Source organism: Emys orbicularis, chromosome 7, assembly GCF_028017835.1.
Source record: "Emys orbicularis isolate rEmyOrb1 chromosome 7, rEmyOrb1.hap1, whole genome shotgun sequence".
In the NCBI taxonomy this organism is placed as follows: Eukaryota; Metazoa; Chordata; order Testudines; family Emydidae; genus Emys; species Emys orbicularis.
The window spans coordinates 87,570,531-87,594,918 of NC_088689.1; the positions used below are offsets into that span (position 1 = coordinate 87,570,531).

The 24,388-nt window shown below is 44.6% G+C and overlaps 1 protein-coding gene across 1 annotated transcript in view; it reads right to left on the minus strand.

The window, feature by feature from the left end:
• STIMATE (STIM activating enhancer) overlaps positions 1–24,388 on the minus strand; it is a 102,068-nt gene that overhangs the window by 8,222 nt on the left and 69,458 nt on the right. Inside the window, exons 3-5 of the mRNA XM_065407930.1 lie at positions 24,168–24,263; positions 19,600–19,721; positions 1,125–1,237 (exon numbers count right to left, since the gene is read on the minus strand). Of these exons, the coding sequence (XP_065264002.1) occupies positions 1,125–1,237; positions 19,600–19,721; positions 24,168–24,263 (331 nt within the window). The remainder of the gene's footprint in view (positions 1–1,124; positions 1,238–19,599; positions 19,722–24,167; positions 24,264–24,388) is intronic.

Below are 24,388 nucleotides of genomic sequence, written 5' to 3' on the forward strand. Positions count from 1 at the left end.
ATTAGCATAAATTGAAGCTAAGCTATACTGTACCTGTATAAAGGTTCAAAATACACTTTGTGCTGCAGTAACTGACTTTTGTTTGCTTATTGGCTAATTTTTTTAATTCAGTAACTCAGCAATGTGTCTTATTGCAGTGTGAATTACTAAGGTTTTACTACAAAAAATGTAACAATGTTCTATTATGCTCTAAAACTACGGAAAAGAATACACAATAGGTTAAAGTTAGGACTGTAATTTAACTAAAAGAAAGGCTGATGCACTCGGTCTCCTTTTAGGTAGCACTGCCAGCAGATCGAGGGACGTGATCATTCCCCTCTATTCGGCATTGGTGAGGCCTCATCTGGAGTACTGTGTCCAGTTATGGGAGACACACTACAAGAGGGATGTGGAAAAAATGGAAGGAGTTCAGCAGAGGGCAACAAAAATTATTGGGGGCTGGAGCATATGACTTGAGGAGAGGCTGAGGGAACTGGGATTATTTCGTCTGCAGAAGAGAAGAATGAGGGGGAATTTGATAGCTGCTTTCAACTACCTGAAAGGGGGTTCCAAAGAGGATGGATCTAGACTGTTCTCAGTGGTGGCAGATGACAGAACAAGGAGTAATGGTCTCAAGTTGCAGTGGGGGAGGTTTAGGTTGGATATTAGGAAAAACGTTTTCACTAGGAGGGTGGTGAAGCACTGGAATGGATTACCTAGGGAGGTGGTGGAACCTCCTTCTTTAGGAGTTTTTAAGGTCAGGCTTGACAAAGCCCTGGCTGGGATGATTTAGTTTGGGATTGGGTCCTGCTTTGAGCAGGGGGTTGGACTAGATGACCTCCTGAGGTCCCGTCCAACCCTGATATTCTATGATACCTCAAGTGAGCATGTGATTTTATATTGTACACGATGCAATACCTACTAAATGCAAAATAGAATGGCGGCATTATCACCAGTGAAATCCAATTAATGGTATCAGGATGCTCCATTACCAGAGGCAACAGTTAAGTAGCACCAACTGTGGACTTTTACATAGCTTGCATGATAGCCTTAGTCTTTTTGGATTAAGTAGAATTAATAGCTTATCACTTTCTGGCATCTATCTGCAATTCATTTAACTGTAAAAATCGTATAAAGACTCAAACCTCTTTCCATTGAGGTATTAGGAGGACTATAATGATGATGGTTTTCTCAAACATCATGATCACTATGTACAGTGCACACTGTCCCACCCAAGCACTGCACTGCAGCGGGTCACCTACAAAAAAAGCAAAGGTTTAATACACCAATTTAGCCCACTGTTACTTGACTTAACACATGTTTAAGAAAAGCAAAATTAGACAAGGGAGAAAAACTTAGTAAACCAAAGTAAGACGAAATATTTGATAAGTGATTGCCATCTAAAAGTAGTCTAATGATATTTCTGAATAGCAACAACATTCATTGATATCCCTTTGCTTGGATGAAATTGCCTTCCCTGAGCAGTCCAAATTTTTGTGCTTTACTGTAGAAAACTCAAAAGAGCATCTTTTGTTTAGTTAGGGAGTACCTTGTTAGTTTGCTTTAGTACATTATTGAACTCAGCAGATAGAGCACAGAATTAGCTTACATCTCACAAGATTTTTACCTTTCCATAAAGCCAGTTGCTATACATTATTTCCCATTTTGGCAAATAATTATGTTTTCTAAGGCAGAAAATTTACAAAATACTTGGCTGCTGCAGTGTATCTTGCTCTAGCATAGATAACCTTTTAAAAGAAATTAGAATATTCCTGCATTTGTGCTTTTGCCATCCTGTATATATATAGGTATCTTATACAAATGTCAGCAACCATGACTGACTGATGGTAATTATGGCAAGAACTGCAACAGATTACAAGAGAATGAGAAGCCTTCAAAAATTTAATTTTGTTCAGAGCTTCCTGCAAGCTAATCAGGATATATCTTCGTTGCACTGATTAAAATAGTATCATATGTAAATCATAAAAAGCTAAGTAATTTTGCTGTACCCCAGTAAGGTGCTGTACAATGAATACCAAGCAAATTACTGATTGCTCTGGAATTAGAACTGTCATACAAATATTCCAACAGAAAAAGTATATATCCTGTTATAACTACAGCATAACTGAACATGCCTGGTTGCAGTTGAGATAAGAGTGAAGTGCCTGACAAAACATTCAGGTGAATTTTAACCAGCATCACAATATCACCAAAATTTGACAGCTCAGGCGTGCTAACACTTAATTTAAAACAAAAGAAGTTTTTCTACAGATTTCACCATTCACTTTCAAACAAACAACTTTTAGAGCGTCTTCAAATATGGCTTAATATTTAAGTCTGTAAATAAAGTGCAATGGAAATTCAAATGCTTTTATACAGCTGTAATGCACAGTCAACCATGGCTACGTCCTTTCCCGGAAAGCTATTGAAAGATGTACAGCAAATAGTCTTGAGTTTTACACTTTGCTTTTGAAATTCCACAGCAGGCAGAAATTGATTTTTCAGACTAGCCCAGCTTTTCCCAGAAAAATTTCACCAGGAGATGTTCCTAGAGTGCTACAATTTGAATATACTGTTTTTAAGGTGTTTATTTTTGGTAATGTAAGGCTTAAATTATACAGACCCAACATCTGAAAGTTTGAAAACTCTGAATGAAGGTTCCCCAGCCAACAGATCATGTTTCCTGGTCTGCCATGTAACTATGAATTTTCCACAGCTGTGGGGTTTGAGTTAAGACTGAAATTAACAGTGAATTCCCAGACTTTCAAACTTTTCTTTTATTAGTATTTTCTAATTTTTCCTTCACTATGTAACTACTATGAAAAAAACAAAATTATAGCCTGAGCCACGGAGTTGCTATTGAGGCTTAAAAATCCATTCTGAGGTCTCTAAATTTTGAAAGCTACAGCAATTGAAATCAGGATCCCATGTACTCTGATTCCACACCATGGGATTTGATACTATTGTACCTCAGAGTACACAGCACTTTGGTTATAGTTAACAGAAATAATAAAAACCTACTAGTGGTTAACAAAAGTGCTGGCAAATGTCATTCTATCAAATCTGATGTCACAGTTAGGAAATGCAACTATTTAGGGACAGATGAGAGGTAGACTTTTGAAACCTGGCTGCATTTAATAAATTAAATCTGACTCAGTTTTGGATATGGTCTGTCAAACTTTCAAAACTATCTTTCACCTTTATTACAGAAATAGTTTTAAAATTATGAATTTCATGGAAAAAAATACTACTACATGACCTCTAGAAAGTTACCCAGAAAATTTTCTTGAGTATCTACATTTTCAAAAATGAGAAAAGAGAACTCAAAATTAAAAGTCAACCCAGAAAAGTGGTTTAAACAACACACTAAGTATGGAGCTCTACAATTCTTAGCATTTTTCAGGACCTCTATGACAATATAATTTATCTTGATCTTAAAAACATCTTACAGGCCCTCAGAATTTAAATATTCTGTAAAAAGTAAAGAAGTTATGCAAAACAAGCTAGGAAGCCAGTAGAAATTCTGCTGTCCGAAAGATGCAGAGCCAGATTTACTACTAATTATTATAGATTAATACAGATACTGAATAACAACAACATCTGAAACATTTTCTTGGGAAAGCTTGAAAACAGAAAACTGAATTTGTGAACAGTATCTGACAGTTTATCAATAGCAAGGAAACCACTTGTATAAAAAGAAAATTCTAAAATACAATGCTCATATATCCAAGAGATGACTTTGCATATCTACTGTTTTTCTACTAAGAGCATCTGAAATTAATCAGATTTAGTGACCCATCAAGGTGGATGAGAGCTCACAGAAACCACACTGAACTAGAATGGAGAGAAATCAGCTTTTCTTCCCATTCCCCACAAGAGATAGAGCCTTAAAGATGCAAGTTAAGATAATTAATTGACCTGCTCTGAGGTAGACTAGGAGAAAAGCATAAACCTAGTTTATCATGATCACACTCTTATTTCTGGATGCTTCAGGGCTAAGAACGAATGGATACATTTAGAGACAGTAATATTTCCACTGTCTGAACAAAACACTTGCATTTGTGCCATTTAGATGAGAAAACCGAATAATGGCATTGCCATCAGAGTTAGTCAGGACTTGTTCTTTCCCCTAATACCTAGACTGGTAAATAAAATACAGTTCAGTGTTAAACTAGAAAAATAGCAGTCTGATGGCACTCTCTTATTATTGATAATCTTGCTGAGTGGAGACCCTATGGTAATGTTCTCTTTTTGGTGAGGATTCTAGAGAAGGTGGTGTCATAGCTGTGGCAATATTTTGAGTCCTCAAATTTTTTTGATTCTGTTCACCTGCTTTTAGACGTAGGTATAGCACAGATACTGCACGGTTTCTCTGGTTGAGTCTCCTGCTGATGAATGAAAATAAAGTGCCCATACTCATTCTTTTAGGTCTATCAGTGGCTTTGAGTAATCTTGACTGAGGTATTGATGTGGCTGCAGACTCTGCCAAAGACTTGCAATGGCTCTATTCACAAGGATAGGCTTCAGGTGGTAGTGTTAGGTAAGTGCTCATCTACTCCAGGCTGTTTCATGTAGAGTATCACAGGGTTCTGTTCTCTCACCCCTCCTATTCAAGGTATATTTATGAGACTGTGGGAAATCTGCCCTTCCCCACCTGGCAATAGCATTTGAGATCAACTAAAATGAACACACTACCCTTTGGTTTAACTGGAAGGGTCCCTCAACTGAGTAATCTGCTTCCTTTAGTGGTGAATTCTGCTGATTGTCAGGTCATATCCATCTGTTCCCCGCAGGCTATTTCTGGGGTGTGGGATGAGCAGATGTGTGGAGTGAATGAAGATTTTGTTTTGAGGGTTATGTGGAGAGAGAGTCTTAGTCTTTGCACGTTGGCCCTAACTTTCACTGTAGTTGTATAAAGATTATATATCATCTAGTGCGCTAGGCAGGATACTTGGCATGCCCTAGATAGACAATATATCTGTATATGAGCAAAACAGACTGCTGTTTAACATTAACATATAAAATGAATTAGGATCTGAGGTTAAAATATGGAAAGAAGTTTTTCAATCTTAACATTATCTTTCTGTTTCAAGTACAGTGCATAAAAGGTTGTTACAAGGAGGAGGGTGAAAAACTATTCTCATTAACCTCTGAGGATAGGACAAGAATCAATGGGCTTAAATTGCAGCAAGGGAGGTTTAGGTTGGACATTAGGAAAAGCTTCCTAACGGTCAGGGTTGGTAAGCATTGGCATAAATTATCTAGGAAAGTTGTGGAATCTCCGTTATTGGAGAATTTTAAGAACAGGTTTGACAAACACCTCTCAGGAATGGTCTAGTTATTACTTAGTTCTGCTTAGAGTGCAGGGGATTGGACTAGATCTATTGAGGTCCCTTCCATTCCTATGTGTCTGATTTTTTGGTCACAAGTACGTAGTTTGAATTGATAACATCTGAGTAACAATGCCACCATTACTTACTGAGCCAGAAGTGTGGCTCTTTACAATGTAAGGCTCCTCTCGATGCAGATAACTATGCCTTTGAAGAATTCTCAGCTATGGGAAGGAGCAGAACGTTACCATATGATATGGGGCCACATTTCCTTTTAATCATTAAAACAATTAACTTGATGCTTATGAAAGTGAAGGGTTATTAACACTGGCTAGCGAGAGGAATAACAAAAGCAGACTAATCGCAAATTCCCTACCCATCTCTGGCAGTGCATCTCACTGCTATCCTGCAACACAGTATTACCAAGTCACACATCTCAAGAGCAATGAGAAACAAGCAAATTCAGTAGTTATCTATAAGGGTTAGGATTAGATCAATTTAAGTGGGGAAGTGGGATGCCGGGCAGGAGAGTGCAAGAGGGGAGGACTCCTGCCTCATACTGAGAAAGCAGGAAGATCAGCGAGTTATCTTAAGTGCCTATACACAAATGCAAGAAGCCTGGGAAACAAGCAGAGAGAACTAGAAGTCCTGACACAGTCAAGGAATTATGATGTGATTGGAATAACAGAGACCTGGTGGGATAAAAATCACATGACTGGAGTACTGTCATGGATGGTTATAAACTGTTCAGAAAGGACAGGCAGGGAAGAAAAGGTGGAGGAGTTGCATTGTATGCAAGAGAGCAGTATGACTGCTCAGAGCTCCGGTATGAAACTGCAGAAATACCTCAGAGTCTCTGGATTAAGTTTAGAAGTGTGAGCAACAAGGGTGATGTCATGGTAGGAGTCTGCTATAGACTACCAGACCAAGGGGATGAGGTGGACGAGGCTTTCTTCTAGCAACTAACAGAAGTTACTAGATCACAGGCCCTGGTTCTCATGGAGGACTTCAATCACCCCGATATCTGCTGGGAGAGCAATATAGTGGTGCACAGACAATCCAGGAAGTTTTTGGAAAGTGTAGGGGACAATTTCCTGGTGCAAGTGCTGGAGGAACCAACTAGGGGCAGAGCTCTTCTTGACCTGCTGCTCACAAACCGGGAACAATTAGTAGGGGAAGCAAAAGTGGATGGGAACCTGGGAGGCAGCGACCATGAGATGGTCGAGTTCAGGATCCTGACAAAAAGAAGAAAGGAGAGCAGCAAAATACGGACCCTGGACTTCAGAAAACAAGACTTTGACTCCCTCGGGGAACTGATGGGCAGGATCCCCTGGGAGAATAACATGAGGGGGAAAGGAGTCCCGGAGAGCTGGCTGTATTTTAAAGAATCCTTATTGAGGTTGCAGGAACAAACCATCCCGATGTGTAGAAAGAATAGTAAATATGGCAGGCAACCAGCTTGGCTTAACAGTGAAATCCTTGTGGATCTTAAACACAAAACAGAAGCTTACAAGAAGATTGGACAAATGACCAGAGAGGAGTATAAAAATATTGCTCAGGCATGCAGGCGTGAAATCAGGAAGGCCAAATCACACTTGGAGTTGCAGCTAGCAAGAGATGTTAAGAGTAACAAGAAGGGTTTCTTCAGGTATGTTAGCAACAAGAAGAAAGCCAAGGAAAGTGTGGGCAACTTACTGAATGAGGGAGGCAACCTAGTGACAGAGGATGTGGAAAAAGCTAATGTACTCAATGCTTTTATTGCCTCTGTCTTCACGAACAAGGTCAGCTCCCAGACTACTGCACTGGGCAGCACAGCATGGGGAGGATGTGACCAGCCCTCTGTGGAGAAAGAAGTGGTTCAGGACTATTTAGAAGAGCTGGACGAACACAAGTCCATGGGGCCGGATGCGCTGCATCCAAGGGTGCTAAAAAAGTTAGCAGATGTGATTGCAGAGCCATTGGCCATTATCTTTGAAAACTCATGGTGATTGGGGAAGGTCCCGGATGACTGGAAAAAGGCTAATGTAGTGCCCATCTTTAAAAAAAGGGAAGAAGGAAGATCCGGGGAACTACAGGCCAGTCAGCCTCACCTCAGTCCCTGGAAAAATCAAGGAGCAGGTCCTAAAGGAATCAATTCTGATGCAATTAGAGGAGAGGAAAGTGATCAGGAACAGTCAGCATGGATTCACCAAGGGCAAGTCATGCCTGACTAACCTATTTGCCTTCTATGACGAGATAACTGGCTCTGTGGATGAGGGGAAAGCAGTGGACGTGTTATTCCTAGACTTTAGCAAAGCTTTTGATACAATCTCCCACAGTATTCTTGCTGGCAAGTTAAAGAAGTATGGGCTGGATCAATAGACTATAAGGTGGATAGAAAACTGGCTAGATCGTCGGGCTCAACGGGTATTGATCAAAGGCTCCATTAGGGTTACCATACGTCCGGATTTTCCTGGACATGTCCTGCTTTTTGGGCCTCAAACCCCCGTCCGGGAGGAAATCCCAAAAAGCCGGACATGTCTGGGAAAATAGGGAGGGAGGGCCCGGTGGTGCCGGGCCGGGGGTCAGCGCCCCAGGGCCCGAGCCGGGGCCAGAGTCTCTTGGCCTGGGCCGACTGGCCACCAGAAGGAGCCGCTCAGCCAGGGGGACCGGACTGGGCCGCGCCGCACCCCGCCCTAGCCCCAGCTTACCTGCTGCCTCCCTGTTTCAGGCTTCCCGCAAACATTTGATTCGCGGGAAGCAGGGGAGGGGGAGGAGCAGGGGGCAGAGCGTTCAGGGGAGGGGGCAGGGCTGGGGCGGGGACTTTGGGGAAGGGGCGGAGTGGGGGCAGGGCTGGGGCGGGGAAGGGGCGGAGTGGGGGCGGGGCCGGGGCCCCGTGGAGTGTCCTTTTTTAAAACTAAAATATGGTAACCCTAGCTCCATGTCTAGTTGGCAGCTGGTATCAAGCGGAGTGCCCCAAGGGTCAGTTTTGTTCAATATCTTCATTAATGATCTGGAGGGACTGCACCCTCAGCAAGTTTGCAAATGACACTAAACTGGGAGGAGTGATAGATACGCTGGAGGGTAGGGATAGGATACCGAAGGACCTAGACAAATTAGAGGATTGGGCCAAAAGAAATCTGATGAGGTTCAACAAGAAGTGCAGAGTCCTGCACTTAGGATGGAAGAAACCCATGCACTGCTACAGACTAGGGACCAAGTGGCTAGGCAGCAGTTCTGCAGAAAAGGACCTAGGGGTTACAGTGGATGAGAAGCTGGATCTGAGTCAACAGTGTGCCCTTGTTGCCAAGGCGGCTAACGACATTTTGGGCTGTATAAGTAGGGGCATTGCCAGCAGATCGAGGGATGTGATCATTCCCCTCTATTTGGCATTGGTGAGGCCTTATCTGGAGTACCGTGTCCAGTTTTAGGCCCCACACTACAAGAAGGATGTGGAAAAATTGGAAAGAGTCCAGCGGAGGGGAATAAAAATGATTAGGGGCTGGAGCACATGATTTATGAGGAGAGGCTGAGGGAACTGGGATTGTTTAGTCTGCAGAAGAGAAGAATGAGGGGGAATTTGATATCTGCTTTCAACTACCTGAAAGGGGGTTCCCAAAGAGGATGGATCTAGAGTGTTCTCAGTGGTACCAGATGACAGAACAAGGAGTAATGGTCTCAAGTTGCAGTGGGGGAGGTTTAGGTTGGATATTAGGAAAAACATTTTCACTAGGAGGGTGGTGGAATGGGTTACCTAGGGAGGTGGTGGAATCTCCTTCCTTAGAGGTTTTTAAAGTCAGACTTGATGAAGCCCTGGCTGGGATGATTTAGTTGGGGATTGGTCCTGCTTTGAGCAGGGGGTTGGACTAGATGACCTCCTGAGGTCCTTTCCAACCCTGATATTCTATGATTCTATGAACACAAATTATAGCTACAGTAAATCAAATTATAGTTTGATTTACTGAACGCACTGGAGTGCTTTGTAGGCTAAGAAGTTAAAGCAAGCAGCGACGACAGAGCAAGATTTAAGTTAGAAACATGGTCATTTTTACTAAGTTGTTCTAGACACCTGTTGTCTATTCAGAGCAACTTAAGAAATATAACATCACAAATATGGGGAGAATGTTTCTGTACTTGAGATATAGGAATAGGTTCTTGTCAGTGTGAATTAGGGTGACCAGATTACATAAACAAAATATCGGGACACATGGGGGGGCAGGTCCGGAGCGCCACCAAAGCAAAAGAAAAAAAAGAAAAAAAAAAGGCCGAGCCGGAGCGCTGCCAAAGCAAAAAAAAAAAAAAAAACCCGAGCCAGAATATCAGGATGCAGGACAAACGATTTTATCGGGACCTCTGGTCATCCTAGTGTGAATTTCAGGTGTTTCGCCCGCCCTCTTATGTTCAAATGAATTCTAAATGGTTTTGTGCTTTACATTTATTTCATATTAAAAGCTTGACTTCTAACTTCTTGTACTTGAAAACACAAAGATAATATTAAGATTGAAAAACTACAATGAATAACTATTCTTGGGACATAGTCATGCAGTTTTATTTATAAAGCACCATACACATCTAATCTGCTGTATAAACAGTAGCCACTTCTGAACATAAAAATTCTGTTATCAGTCCTTTCCTTGAGGCATTTATATCTTAAAACTATCCTCCATATAAAGATAGACACTCAATACAAGCAGTAGGAGTGCTATTTCTGTTGGACAACATCTTAAGTAATGAATCACTAGAGAATAAGTAATAGGGCTAAGAAAGGAGATGATCTCATAGCAAGAACTAACATGGGAATGATTATATAGTTTCTAGAAATACAAACAGCACAGGACAGTGTCATTGGTCAGTTTAAGCAGAGAAGATATCCCTGGTTTTTATTTTTACTTGCAATCAAGATGAAGTCAAGTATCCGGGGGTAGCCGTGTTAGTCTGTATCCACAAAAACAACAAGGAGTCCAGTGGCACCTTAAAGGCTAACAAATTTATTTGGGCATAAGCTTTCGTGGGTAAAAACCCTCACTTGTTCAGATGCATCTTCATCTGAAGAAGTGAGGCTTTTTACCCACGAAAGCTTATGCCCAAATAAATTTGTTAGCCTTTAAGGTGCCACCGGACTCCTTGTTGTAATCAAGACGAAAACACCCTCTTCAGATGAAAGAAGTTCCTTTGTCTACCACCAGAGAAATCTTTCAGTAAAATATTGAGGTTCTTGCTCACAGTTCTAGGTCTCCCTTAGAGGATTTTTAGTAGGCAGATCTGAGGCCTGGTCTACACTACGAGTTTAGGTCGACTTTAGCAGGGTTAAATCGAATTAAGCCTGGACACGTCCACACGACGAAGCCCTTTCTTTCGACTTAAAGGGCCCTTTAAACCGGTTTCTTTACTCCACCTCCGACGAGGGGATTAGCGATAAAATCGGCCTTAGTGGGTCGGAATTGGGGTAGTTTGGACGGAATTCGATGTTATTGGCCTCCGGGAGCTATCCCACAGTGCTTCATTGTGACCGCTCTGGACAGCACTCTCAACTCAGATGCATTGACAGGAAAAGCCCCGCGAAGGTTTGAATTTCATTTCCTGTTTGCTCAGCGTGGAAAGCACAGGTGACCACGCAGAGCTCATCAGCACAGGTAACCGTGATGGAGTCCCAGGATCGCAAAAGAGCTCCAGCATGGACCGAACGGGAGGTACGGGATCTGCTCGCCATATGGGGAGATGAATCAGTGCTAGCTGAACTCCGTAGCAGTAAACAAAATGGCAAAATATTAGAAAAGGTCTCCAAGGCCATGAAGGACAGAGGCCATAAGAGGGACGCACAGCAGTGCCGCGTGAAAATTAAGGAGCTAAGGCAAGCCTACTACAAAGCCAGAGAAGCAAACGGAAGGTCCGGGGCAGAGCCGCAAACATGCCGCTTCTACGCGGAGCTGCATGCCATGCTAGGGGATGCAGCCACCACTACCCCAACCGTGTGCTATGACTCCCTCACTGGAGAAACACACAGGGAAGCGGGTTCGGGGTACGAGGAAGATGAGGATGAAGATAATGTAGATAGCTCACAGCAGCAAGGAAGCGGAGAAACCGGTTTCCCCAACAGCCAGGATATGTTTATCACCCTGGACCTGGAACCAGTAACCCCTGAACTCACCCAAGGCGTGCTCCCAGACCCTGAGGGCACACAGGGGACCTCTGGTGAGTGTACCTTTGTAAATATTACACATGGTTTAAAAGCAAGCGTGTTTAATGATTAATTTGCCCTGGCAATCGCGGCCAGTACAGCTACTGGAAAAGTCTGTTAACGTGTATGGGGATGGAGCGGAAATCCTCCAGGGACATCTCCAGAAAGCTCTCCTTCATGTACTCCCAAAGCCTTTGCAAAAGGTTTCTGGGGAGGGCTGCCTTATCCCGTCCGCCATGGTAGGACACTTTACCACGCCAGGCCAGTAGCACGTAGTCTGGAATCATTGCATAACAAAGCATGGCAGCGTATGGTCCCGGTGTTTGCTGGCATGCAGACAACATCCATTCCTTATCGCTCTTTGTTATCCTCAGGAGAGTGATATCATTCACGGTCACCTGGTTGAAATGGGGCGATTTTATTAAGGGGACATTTTATTCAGAGGTGCCCCTTCCTGCTCCGCTGAACAGAAATGTTCCCCGCTGTTAGCCACGCGGTGGGGGGGAGGGGTGAAGTGATCATCCCCGAGAATTGGGTGTGGGGGGGCGGGGGGTTAGTTGGGTTTCTGCTGCATGTTAACCCGGAAACCGCAGCCCCTCCTTTTACATTGCAAACCCATTTTAAATGGCCAACCCAATGGGTGCTTGATATGGGAAATGAGGGCGCTGCTGTTTGAAGCCATTCCCACATGTTAAGAAGGTTAAAAAAGCCAAAAGACTGTGGCTTACCATGGCTGCCTGCAAGCCGAAATCTGTTGCCTGGCACTGCGTGAGTGATCTCTCACACCAAACCGGCAGGCCCTCAATATAAGAGGAAAAATGCGACCTTGTAACGAAAGCACATGTGCTTTGTAATGTGAACAGCAAAATTTAACGTGAAAGAGTGTACCCATTGTTCTCTAAAATGTGTCCTTTTTAACCCCCTCTCCCTTCTCCTCCACCAGCTGCAAATGTTTCTCCTTCACAGAGGCTAGTGAAGATTAGAAGGAGAAAACGGAGGACGCGGGATGATATGTTCACGGAGCTCCAGATGTCCTCCCACGCTGACAGAGCACAGGAGAATGCGTGGAGGCAGTCAATGTCAGACTACAGAAAAGCACAGTATGAACGAGAGGAGAGGTGGCGGGCTGAATCGCGGGATGAACAGAGCAGGTGGCGGGCTGAAGGTGATAGGTGGCGTCAGCTTGCAGACAGAAGGCAAGAGTCGATGCTCCGGCTGCTGGAGCATCAAACTGATATGCTCCAGCGTATGGTTGAGCTGCAGGAAAGGCAGCAGGAGCAGAGACCGCCGCTACAGCCCCTGTGTAACCAACAGCCGCCCTCCTCCCCAAGTTCCATAGCCTCCTCACCCAGACGCCCAAGAACACGGTGGGGGGGGGGCCTCCGGCCACCCAGCCACTCCACCCCAGATGATTGCCCGAGCATCAGAAGGCTGGCCTTCAATAAGAGTTAAAGTTTAAAACTGCAGTGTGTCCTTTTCCTTCCCTCCTCCCCCACCCATCCCGGGCTACCTTGGCAATTATCCCCCTAGTTGTGTGATGAATTAATAAAGAATGCATGAATGTGAAGTAACAATGACTTTATTGCCTCTGCAAGTGGTGCTCGAAGGGGGGAGGGTAGGGGAGGCTGGGGTGGTTGGTTTACAGGGAAGTAGAGTGAACCGGGTGGGGGGGGGGGGGGGCGGAGGGTTCATCAAGGAGAAACAAACAGAAGTTTCACACCGTGGCCTGGCCAGTCACAAAACTCGTTTTCAAAGCTTCTCTGATGCACACCGCGCCCTGCTGTGCTCTTCTAACCACCCTGGTGTCTGGCTGCGCGTAATCAGCGGCCAGGCGATTTGCCTCAGCCTCCCACCCCGCCATAAATGTCTCCCCCTTACTCTCACAGATATTGTGGAGCGCACAGCAAGCAGCAATAACAATGGGGATATTCTTTTCGCTGAGGTCTGAGCGAGTCAGTAAGCTGCGCCAGCGCGCTTTTAAACGTCCAAATGCACATTCCACCACCATTCGGCACTTGCTCAGCCTGTAGTTGAACAGGTCCTGACTACTGTCCAGGCTGCCTGTGTACGGCTTCATGAGCCATGGCATTAAGGGGTAGGCTGGGTCCCCAAGGATCACGATAGGCATTTCAACATCCCCAACGGTTATTTTCTGGTCCGGGAAGAAAGTCCCTTCCTCCAGCTTTCGAAACAGACCAGAGTGCCTGAAGACGCGAGTATCATGTACCTTTCCCGGCCATCCCACGTTGATGTTGGTGAAACGTTCCTTGTGATCCACCAGGGCTTGCAGCAGCATTGAAAAGTACCCCTTGCGGTTTATGTACTCGGTGGCTTGGTGCTCCGGTGACAAGATAGGGATATGGGTTCCGTCTATCGCCCCACCACAGTTTGGGAATCCCATTGCAGCAAAGCCATCCACTATGGCCTGCACGTTTCCCAGAGTCACTACCCTTGATATCACCAGGTCTTTCATTGCCCTGGCAACTTGGATCACGGCAGCCCCCACAGTAGATTTGCCCACTCCAAATTGATTCCCGACTGACTGGAAGCTGTCTGGCGTTGCAAGCTTCCACAGGGCTATCGCCACTCGCTTCTCAACTGTGAGGGCTGCTCTCATCCTGGTATTCTGGCGCTTCAGGGCAGGGGAAAGCAAGTCACAAAGTTCCATGAAAGTGCCCTTACGCATGCGAAAGTTTTGCAGCCACTGGGAATTGTCCCACACCTGCAGCATGATGCGGTCCCACCAGTCTGTGCTTGTTTCCCGGGCCCAGAATCGGCGTTCCACGGCATGAACCTGCCCCAGTAACACCATGATTTGCACATTGCTGGGGCCTGTGCCTTGTGAGAGGTCTATGTCCATGTCAATTTCCTCATCACTCTTGTCGCTGCGCTGCAATCGCCTCCTCGGCTGGTCCTGGTTTTGCTTTGGCATGTCCTGGCTCTGCATATACTCCAGGACAATGCGCGTGGTGTTAATAGTGCTCATAATTGCCGCGGTGATCTGAGCGGGCTCCATGATCCCAGTGCTAGCTATGGCGTCTGGTCTGAAAAAAGGCGCGAAACTAGTATCTGACGGACGGAGGGAGTGAGGGAGGGGCGAGTGACGACATGGCGTACAGGTACAGGGAATTAAAATCAACGAAGGTGGCTGTGCATCAGGGAGAAACACAAACAACTGTCACACAGAATGGCCACCCCCAAAGATTGAACTCAAAACCCTGGGTTTAGCAGGCCGTTGATTTCACGGAGGGAGGGGAAGCAAATGAATACAGAACAAATCTATTTTTTACATCTTAAGCTGGCAGACGACGGTGCAGCATGACTGATAGCCCTCTGCATCTTCTGGGCGCTTGGCAGAAAATACTGGGCGCTTGGCAGAAAATAGCATACTACGACTGATAGCCATCATCATCAAGACAGTTCGATAGGACTGAGCAGGTCTGCCCAGGTGCCCATGATTGACAGCCACTGCAGTACGATGACGACGGATACCAGTCGTAATATACCATCTTCTACCAAAAGGCAAGGGGCTGCTGCTGTGTGCAATGCAGCCCCACGTCTGCCAGCCCAACGTCTGCCAGCACCCAGATCGCCGATGAAGGCTACCAGTCATACTGCACCGTCTACTGCCAAAAGGCAATTAGCTGCTGCTGTGTAGCAGTGCAGTACCACGTCTGCCGGCACCCAGAGGACATATGGTGACGGTGAGCTGAGCTGAGCTGGGCGGGCTCCATTCTTGGCGTGGTATGTTGTCTGCACAGGTAACCCAGGTAAAAAGGCGCGAATCGATTGTCTGCCGTTGCTCTGACGGAGGGGGAGGTGCCTGACGACATGTACCCAGAACCCCCAGCGACACTGTTTTGCATCATTCAGGCATTGGGATCTCAACCCAGAATTCCAATGGGCGGCGGAGACTGCGGGAACTGTGGGATAGCTACCCACAGTGCAATGCTCCAGAAGTCGACGCTAGCCTCGGTACTGTGGACGCGGTCCGCCGACTTAATGCACTTAGAGCATTTTATGTGGGGACACACACAATCGGCTGTATACAACCTATTTCTATAAAACCGGCTTCTATAAATTCGACCTAATTTCGTAGTGTAGACATACCCTGAGACCCCCAATAGATAGTGTGGGGAAAATATACGTTCAAATTTCTTAAATTTACCTTTGAACATTAAAAGTACATGACACTAACAACTGAGTACAGTTTAGTTCATATTTATGTAATCAGTTTTTTTTTTAAACAGACATGTTATTTACCCTTTTTAGACAGGTTTTCTTTTCTTTCACATTAAGAGCACAAATCGTAGACCAAACGCTTTCTTATTTAAGACTAAAAACATTTTCTAAAATGTCACCGGAATGTTCGGTGGGAACATCACTCTACCTTCATTATGGACAAAAATATCCAAGCATACAATGACTAGCTGAGTTAAAGGAATCAAATCTTATTTGCACAAAAATAATAATTTTTCAGTTGTAACAACTAGTTAACTACATACAAAATGTTTCCACCATATCAACAGAAATAGTTGTTTAAAGTATAATTTTTTTGTAATGGCACTTATGATAGCTTAGTACAAAAGACAAGCTTCCACCGAATTCTCCCCCTTTGAGCTATTGTATGGACGCCACCTCTGAGGCATCTTGGAAATAGCCAAGGAAACTTGGGAGGAGGATCTGGAGAAAATGCGTATCAACTTGCAACATTAGGAATCACAGGGCAAGAAAACAGATGAGATGCACATGAATAAAAAGATACAAAAGCTTAAACACAGAAAATCATCAGAATCTTTTTTTAAGAGCTACACGAACTAAAAGATAATCAGATTATTGCAGGCATCAGCTATAGGAACCCAGCTGGAGAAGAACTGCCTAATAAATGAATTTTACGAGAAGCATTCTTAATTTTCGTAAATGAAATTAAATGTGAATGACGACGATATTGAGGAGAAATACTGAAATGGTCCTGGTTCCACAATGGGACAGATAAAAATGATCATTCGTTAATTATCCTGATCTGAGGAACATGGTTATAAATGCCAAAAAATGATGAAGTAAAAATTGTTTTTAAAAGGGATACATCAACTTGAAATGTAACTCATTTTGTAATGAGTCCGTGAGGATTTCTTTTGGTAGCCCTAACCAGGCGAAGATTTCCATGAGTTCTTTGGCAATGCTCTTGGAGGCTATGTTTCATAGGGGGACAGCTTCTGGATACCTGGTTGCATAGTTTAGGATGACAAGCACATACTGGTGGCCTCGGGTCGTCTTCTCTAGCGGCCCCACTAGATCCATGGCGATCCGCTCAAATGGAACTTCGATGATCGATAGGGGTACCAAAGGGGCTCTTAGATGTGGACGAGGGCTGTGCAATTGACATTTGGGACAGGAGGTGCAGTACCACGGACATCCTCATGTACCCCGTCCAGAAGAACCTGCGCAAGATTCGCACCTGGGTTTTCTCCGCCCCCAGGTGTCCTCCAAAAAGGTGACTGTGGGCAAGGTTTAATATTGCCCTCTGGTGTTTCCAGGGTACTAGGAGCTGGTGTACCTCTTGCTCTTACATGCGCTCGAACTGGTACAGGAGGTCCTTCCTGTGTCTTGGGGTCCTTCCTTTTAGTAGCCCATGTCTGCCCACCTACACAGGCGGCCCTTTGTCCTTGTAGCAGGATTCGGGTACCCAAGGCCTTGGCCGCCCTTCTTTCCCTTCTGGTCTTCCGGCCTCCCCCAGGGGCGGGGAATAGTTCCTGGGATACTTCCGCGAATATTGGGGGAGAACATTCTGCTGTGGAGGCCTCCCTCAGTTTGGGGAGCTCCTCTTCCTCTCACCCCTCCACTGGGAGCAAGTTTCCAAACCCGGGAAAATCTCTTCCGACGAGTATGGGATAGGGGAGGTGTGGGACCACCCCTACCTTCATCTAGTGACATTTCCCTGAACTTCTAGCTTTAGTGGTATGATGGGGTAGTAGCTAACAGTCCCATGGACACATGTAATCCCTGTACATTTAGCCTGCGTTAACTGGCTGCGCTTTACTAGTTTACCTGAGATCAGGGTGATAGTGCTCCTGGAATCTATGAATGCCACGGTTTCTACCCCATCCACCCTTACTGGGCTTGTATATTTGTGTGGGGTGACTGTGACCCCCACAAGGTTGAGGACGGAGCATGGGCCACTCCAGTCCCCGATATTACTGTGCATGGGCTCTTTGAGGTTGGGGCACTGGGCCGCTAAGTTACCAAGCGCCCCACACCAGTAACACCTATAATTGCTTCTCCTGTCCCATGGGTTAGGAGGCTTAGCCTCGGAGTTTCCCCCACCCAATCCATTCCCATCTTCCTGGATTCCTGTCTGGTCTTCGGCCTCCCTCTTCTTCCACCTAGGGGTTCCCGGGTGTCTGGTCACCTGAACCTGCAGGGTTGGCGTTAGTCGCCTACCTCATAAGAGGCCTTCCTAGGTAGATGGGTCAATTCCCTGGCCGTCAATAGTCTCTCTACCAGCACGATTGTTTCATCGTAGGTGGACGGGTCATGCTGGCCTACCCATGCACCAAGGTCTGGCAGTAGTCTCATTTTAAATTGGTCTATGACCAACATCTCCAAAATTTTCTCTGAGCTGCATGCCTCAGGCCATAGCCACTTCTGAGCAAGGTGCATCAGATCGAACAGCTAAAACCTTGGTGGCTTGCTCTCCTGATACTTCCAATCATGGAACTTCTGGGTCCATGGATCAGGTCAGGATCAGGTCAGGATCTCCGTCCTCAGCCGGGGGTAATTAGCTGTGTCCTTGGCAAGCAGATCAAAATAGGCCTTCTGGGCTTCTCCGCACAGAAAAGGGACGAGAATGCTGGCCCACTGGTCCTGTGGCCACGTCTCACGCTGAGCAGTTCTTTCAAAAGACAGGAGATATGCCTCTATGTCATCCCCGGCCATCATGTTTGGTAGACGGCCTGCTGCCCTTAGGGTTTGTGTCCCTCCAGGCCCTTGGGTTTGGTTGGAGGGGGTCCACTACATCTCGGAGGAGTGCTCGATCTTGGGCGGCTTGGTTCACTAACAACCTGGTTGGTTTCTTGTTGTAATCGGGTAGATTCCTGCATTCCTGTATCTGGGTAGCCTCCTGCTGGGCTGCCGTGGCTTGTACCAGAGCATTCACCAATTCCTCCATTGTGGTGAGGGCACACTGACCGTAAAAAAAAACAACCAAACCCAAAACCAACTCCCCCATGAACCCCCCTCCCTGACCAGTGGCAGAGCACCAGCCTTGCCTGGGGGGGGGGGGGGGTGTGTCCTGCGCTTTTAGGCGGTTAGGGTTTGCCTCAGAGGTTTCCTGTGACCCTCAATGTAGCCTCTCTCCCCTCCTAGAGGCAAGGGTTACAGCTTACTGAGTCACCTTCATCATCGGCCAGTCGACGGGTTTGATTAAGAACCCTCTTTAGTCCCGGTCTTCCTTCTCAGGGTGTGTGTGTGGGGGAGGGTGGAGGGGGGAACCCAGGCCTGCCCTCTTCTCCGGGTTCCAGCCCAGGGACCCTAATTGGCAGCAGAAACAGGTAGTTTTCCTATATTACAGGGCTACAGCCCTTCCCTGGGCTACTTCCCCAAATGGCCCCTCCTAGCACCCTCCTTGGTACCTGACCACGCTTGTTCTCCTGGGTCTTTTATTGTGCACCTTCTTTCTCCCAGTCTTCCCACAACACACCTTCCTACTCCCAGTTCCTAGCAGCTGGCCTCTCTGAAGGGGCTTCCTTTTAAACTAGTCCCAGCTGGTTCTAAATGGGCTTCAGGTGATCTGATTAACCTTTTCCCTTTGATTGCTTCTAATCAGTTCTTAATTGGTTCCAGGTGTCTTATGGAGTCTGCCTGACTTAATTGCTTTTAGCACCTTCCTAACTGCTCTGGGGTAGCCCCTGCCTTGGTCACTCAGGAAACAGAAAACTATTCATCCAGTGTCTTCTACCAGGTCTGCACCCAACCGGTCTGGGTCTGTCACAGGATGCAAGTCAAGTGTTAGAATTGACTATTACACAACCATTTGTGTAATAATGTTTAACTGACCATCTTTAAAAGTAAGTGCAGTGCCACTGCAATGCTCTACTCTCCAATTCATTTAGTTGCAAGAATAGAAATATTTACCATATTCACCAAAGCGAAGGGACTCCCATTGCTGCCATTCCACAATGCTGCTGACTGCACGCACACCAGTGTAGATTAGCAGCATCCCTAAAGTTGCATCCAGCAAGAAGTTTATAAGGTACCTGGAAGGGGGGAGAAAGTACAGAAGAGAAAACCATGAGCATGGTTTTTTTCCCTGGAGTTAGGGGGCAACATATTGCTGCAACTGACGAAGGGTAAATTTGCTTGCCTCTCTGAAAGGCCAGCATCACTATGAGATTTTAAAAACTTGAACAGTTACGTATTTACCCCCGTTTCTTATCCGAGATTTTAAACAGTTTTAGAACTGCCCTACTACTTAGTGTTTGTCCTTCCAGTTAAATGTCAAATTAAGTTCCATGTATTTCTGTGTATAAACACCAATTTGCATTTTATGCCCTCAAGTTAAAACCATTTCATCTTCCACTCTCATTTCACTATTTGGAAAGACTTCATTTAAGTGGAGCCCGAGAACAGAATTTTATTTTAAAAACAACACCTTCTTATATTGCTTGGAAAACAGTTCAAAGTGAAAAAAATCACACTCATTCCAATCATGGAAAATACTGACTTGCTGCATGTGGATGTTATAGGAAGGCACAGCTCTTACATATGTGAGATGCTGAAGCTATCAGTTTTTCTACTGAAAAGTAATGCTTGTAGACCCAGCTATGAACAGCCACCGGTGCTGAATACAATACATGTATGGTGTAATAACTATAGAATAAAAATTTAAAGTAATTCCACCAAACGTTAGACTGGACTGATTTAATTCTGCCAAGTCAATTACAGTAACTACTCAAAGTCATCCCGGTTAACATTGTTTCGTTGTTACATTGCTGATCAATTAGGGAATGTGCTCATTTAAAGTTGTGCAATGCTCCCTTCTAATGTCGTTTGGCAGCTGCCTGCTTTGTCCACTGCTTGCAGGAAGAGCAGCCCGTTGCAGCTAGCTGGTGGGGACTTGGAACCAGGGTGGACTGGCAGCCCCCCTATCAGCTCCCCACTCCCCTAAGTTCCCTGTGCAAGAGCTGCCAGCAGGCTAGCAATTGCAGCTGTCCCTCCCCCCACTGCCATGTGCTGCTCCTGCCCTCTGCCTTGGAGCTGCTCCCTGAGACTCCTGCTTGCTGTGCGGGGAGGGGAAACGGGGGGCTAATATCAGGGTGTCCCCCTCCCCCCTGCTCCTACACCCCACTTACCCCTTCTTCTCCATATAGAGCAGGGTGGGGACACAGACAGAGAAAGCCTGGGCACCAGCTGCTGTCTCAACTTCTTGATCCACTTAAAAAGACAATGCACTTAAGAGTGGGTCAGCTTATTTAAAGGGGCAGTGTGCATTTCTCGCTCTCTCCCACACACAAGGTGTGTGTCTGTCTCTGTCTGCTATGCTATCTCCCCTCCCCTCCATTCCTGCTGCCTTGTAGAGGCTACAACAACAACAGTAACAACAATGTGTTAACTCTTGAGGGCTTAGCTGAGTGCTAGTTCATCATTTAGCACAGGGGTTCTCAAACTGAGGGTCGGGACCCCTCAGGGGGTCACAAGGTTATTACATGGGGGGGGGGGGTCGCAAGCTGTCAGCCTCCACCCCAAACCCTGCTTTGCCTCCAGCATTTATAATGGTGTTAAATATATAAAAAAGTATTTTTAATTTATATGGGGGGGGGGGGGAGTCACACTCAGAGGCTTGCTATGTGAAAGGGGTCACCAGTACAAAAGTTTGAGAACCACTGATTTAGCAGCAAGGCATTCCCTGGGAAGTATCCCATCCTCTTCCACCCTCTAACTTCACCACCTCAACCAAGCTTCACAATCATCATAGCTGTGAATAGTATTAAATTGTTTGTTTAAAACGTATTGTGTGTGTGTGTGTGTGTGTGTGCATATATAGTTTTTTGTCTAGTGAAAAAAATTTCCCTGGAACCTAACCCCCCCTATTTACATTAATTCTTATGGGGAAATTGGATTCGCTTAACATCGTTTCGCTTAAAGTCACATTTTTCAGGAACATAACTACAATGTTAAGTGAGGAGTTACTGTAGTGTATATAGCCATTCTGAATATTGTAATTGTATGTATCTTCAGAAAAAGACTGTCTAAATCCCTTCTCTTTTTAATATATATAACTATTTCAATAGTTATATAGTTGCTACTCTACTGTTATGTTGTTTAAAAAAAAAAAAAAAAAAAAAAAACTTTTGGCTGTACGGTATTCACCAAAAGCTAAAGTGATTATTATGGAATTTAAATTAATCATGAGTTATATCTTCACCGGAATGTCACCAGAACATCTTGTAAGTCAATGTATCTCATTTGCTAATCACTCTTGGCTGAACAAGGTAACAGCTCAGGTGCTACCAGTGACATGACATTAAACTGTTCTTTTAAAGGCCACATTGGGTTGAAAATTTTTAACATGAATACTTGAAGCCAGTCAGGTGTCTTGATGGTAACTCTTTGTACTGCTACGTGGAATTCTTGCTTCCATGTGGATGGTGTGCCCAAGTACAAAGGGTGACAACATTGTTTTACTTGCACATTTGCAGCAGGAAAACTGGTGTCTCAGAGAAAGCTATTGGCACTCTCTAGTGATTGGAAGAAAAGGGCTGTGGTGGTGAAATGGGTACTATTAGAAAGAGGAGATGGGGTGTAAAGGGATAAAATGGTAGTCTCCCAAACTGAGCCTCAACACCAGTTTTGAGATTCAGAAGAGGCTCAACAAGAGTATAAAAAGAAACCAAAACTTCTGTTGACAAGCCATGTGGCACCCAAGTCTTAGAGACAGCTTTTTGTGCAGAATTGGTATTTCCATAATCATTTTTTTAAAGTGTTAACACAAGTCTGCTTCAAAATTATGATTAAGAGGACCATATAATCAATTTTTAAGTGTTTAGCAAAGGAACCAACAAGCAACACAAGTATCCCTAACACAAACCATTTTATTCCAGACCACAAGAGGTCACTGCAGTCTGAAGAGTGAGAAAATATCAGGTAGGCTATATTATAGTGCTGTTGCTTGCTCCTTTCTAATTGTTTAAATTACAGTCCTCCTTATCTTAAGGTATTTAAAACCTGCCCATAAACTTTGTTCAGAGTTTTTAATTTGCAGCTCCCTGAATTCTGAGTACAAGTTTCTTGATGCCTTTTTGCACTCCCAGAAGTTAAAAATGACTCAGTTTAGGGGGACAGTCTAATGTGACAAGGTTCTGGCTCTGCCTCTTGCATTCCCACAAGATTAGGTGCTACAACTACACTGAATTTTATTTCATGATACTAGTCTATTTATAAGACTTTTTAAAACTAAACCCTTGTGTAATTATTTGATAAAAATACAGTGGCCTTCCAATAATAATGTCTTGATTTGCTGTAGAGCCACCATTTCAAATCAACTAACAACAGCCCACTAAACATGAGCTCAGAAGCCTCTAAGCAAGCAGTGTCCTTTGGGGCAATGTGTGGAGCCAACCCTCTAGCTGGGATCCAAGAGTGTAAAACGCAGGTCCAAAATTATAGTGGTTTTACAGCGCCCATTACCAGAAGAGTTTAGCATGTAAGCTGTCGGGCAGGAGCCCCTTTCAAGAAAGACCCGAAACTATCCTCCATTTGCTTCTGTAGCTGCTGGTAAAGACTCAGGAGCTCAAAATTGTCTCAAAGACATAAATCTTCAGATTTAACATAATGGAATTAAGTGCTTATATACATAGTCACAATGCTCAGAGCATCAGATTGCAAAATTAATATTTTCTGTATTAGCCTCCTACATGCTGAGCAACATTTTTCAGCATTAACAGTGAAAGTAATACTGCATTAGCAAACAAGCATTTTAGAAAACAGACAGGAAAGCCATTATAAAATATCCTCGGACACCACTCTGACTTAATATTCATGCCTGATTGGATTAATATAAGATTTTTGGAGTGTTTATGCAAGATACTTATTGGAACCATAGAAGATTTTCTTAGCTCGCTAGGATTCCCTACCTCCCTGCCCCCCCCCGTTAACAGCCTTGTGTTACAATCTTTCCTTCTGTTAGGATGTGTTTTTTAATGATTAAGGTTAAGATTTTGTCACGGTTATTTTTAGTAAAAGTCACAGACAGGTCGTGGGCAATAAACAAGAATTCATGGAAGCCCACAACCTGTCCCTGAGGTTTGTTAAAGTCACCGAATCCGTGACCTCCATGACTAAATTGTATCCTTATTAATGATGCATTAATTTGGCAAGAGAGGAGGGGAGTGTTTGGGGGGGAGGGGGGGAGGGAAGGGTGATGTTTCCTTGGAGATACAAGGTGCTTTCTCCCCTCAATCCAAGGTGTCAGGACACTCAATTGCCTCTCAATGATTCCCAGTTCATACTGACAAGGAAGTGATATCAGGATTCTGATCCTCCATTAGTTATTTTTAAAACGTGAGCTTTCAAAAGCCCCTCATTTAGCCTTAAAATAGTTTCTCAGATTCTTTTTCCAATCATCAACCCCCAATCAAATTGTCAATGAATCTCAGAAAAGACCTTTCCCTAAAGGGTAGTTTACTCAAATTCACAGCACTCACAGTGAACAAGGGTCCTCTTCAGTTAGGTCTGATAAATACACATTTGCAAAGTGTATGAACAACATCCCTATGGCTTGTTTGGACGTATCTAAAAACCTGTATAAAATAGAAAGGATTGGATTTTGAAAAGTACTTACATTAAACAATCAAAATACAGTAGAACCTTGCTAATTCATACTAATTAGTCAGAACCCAGTACTAATTATGGAATTTTTCAAATT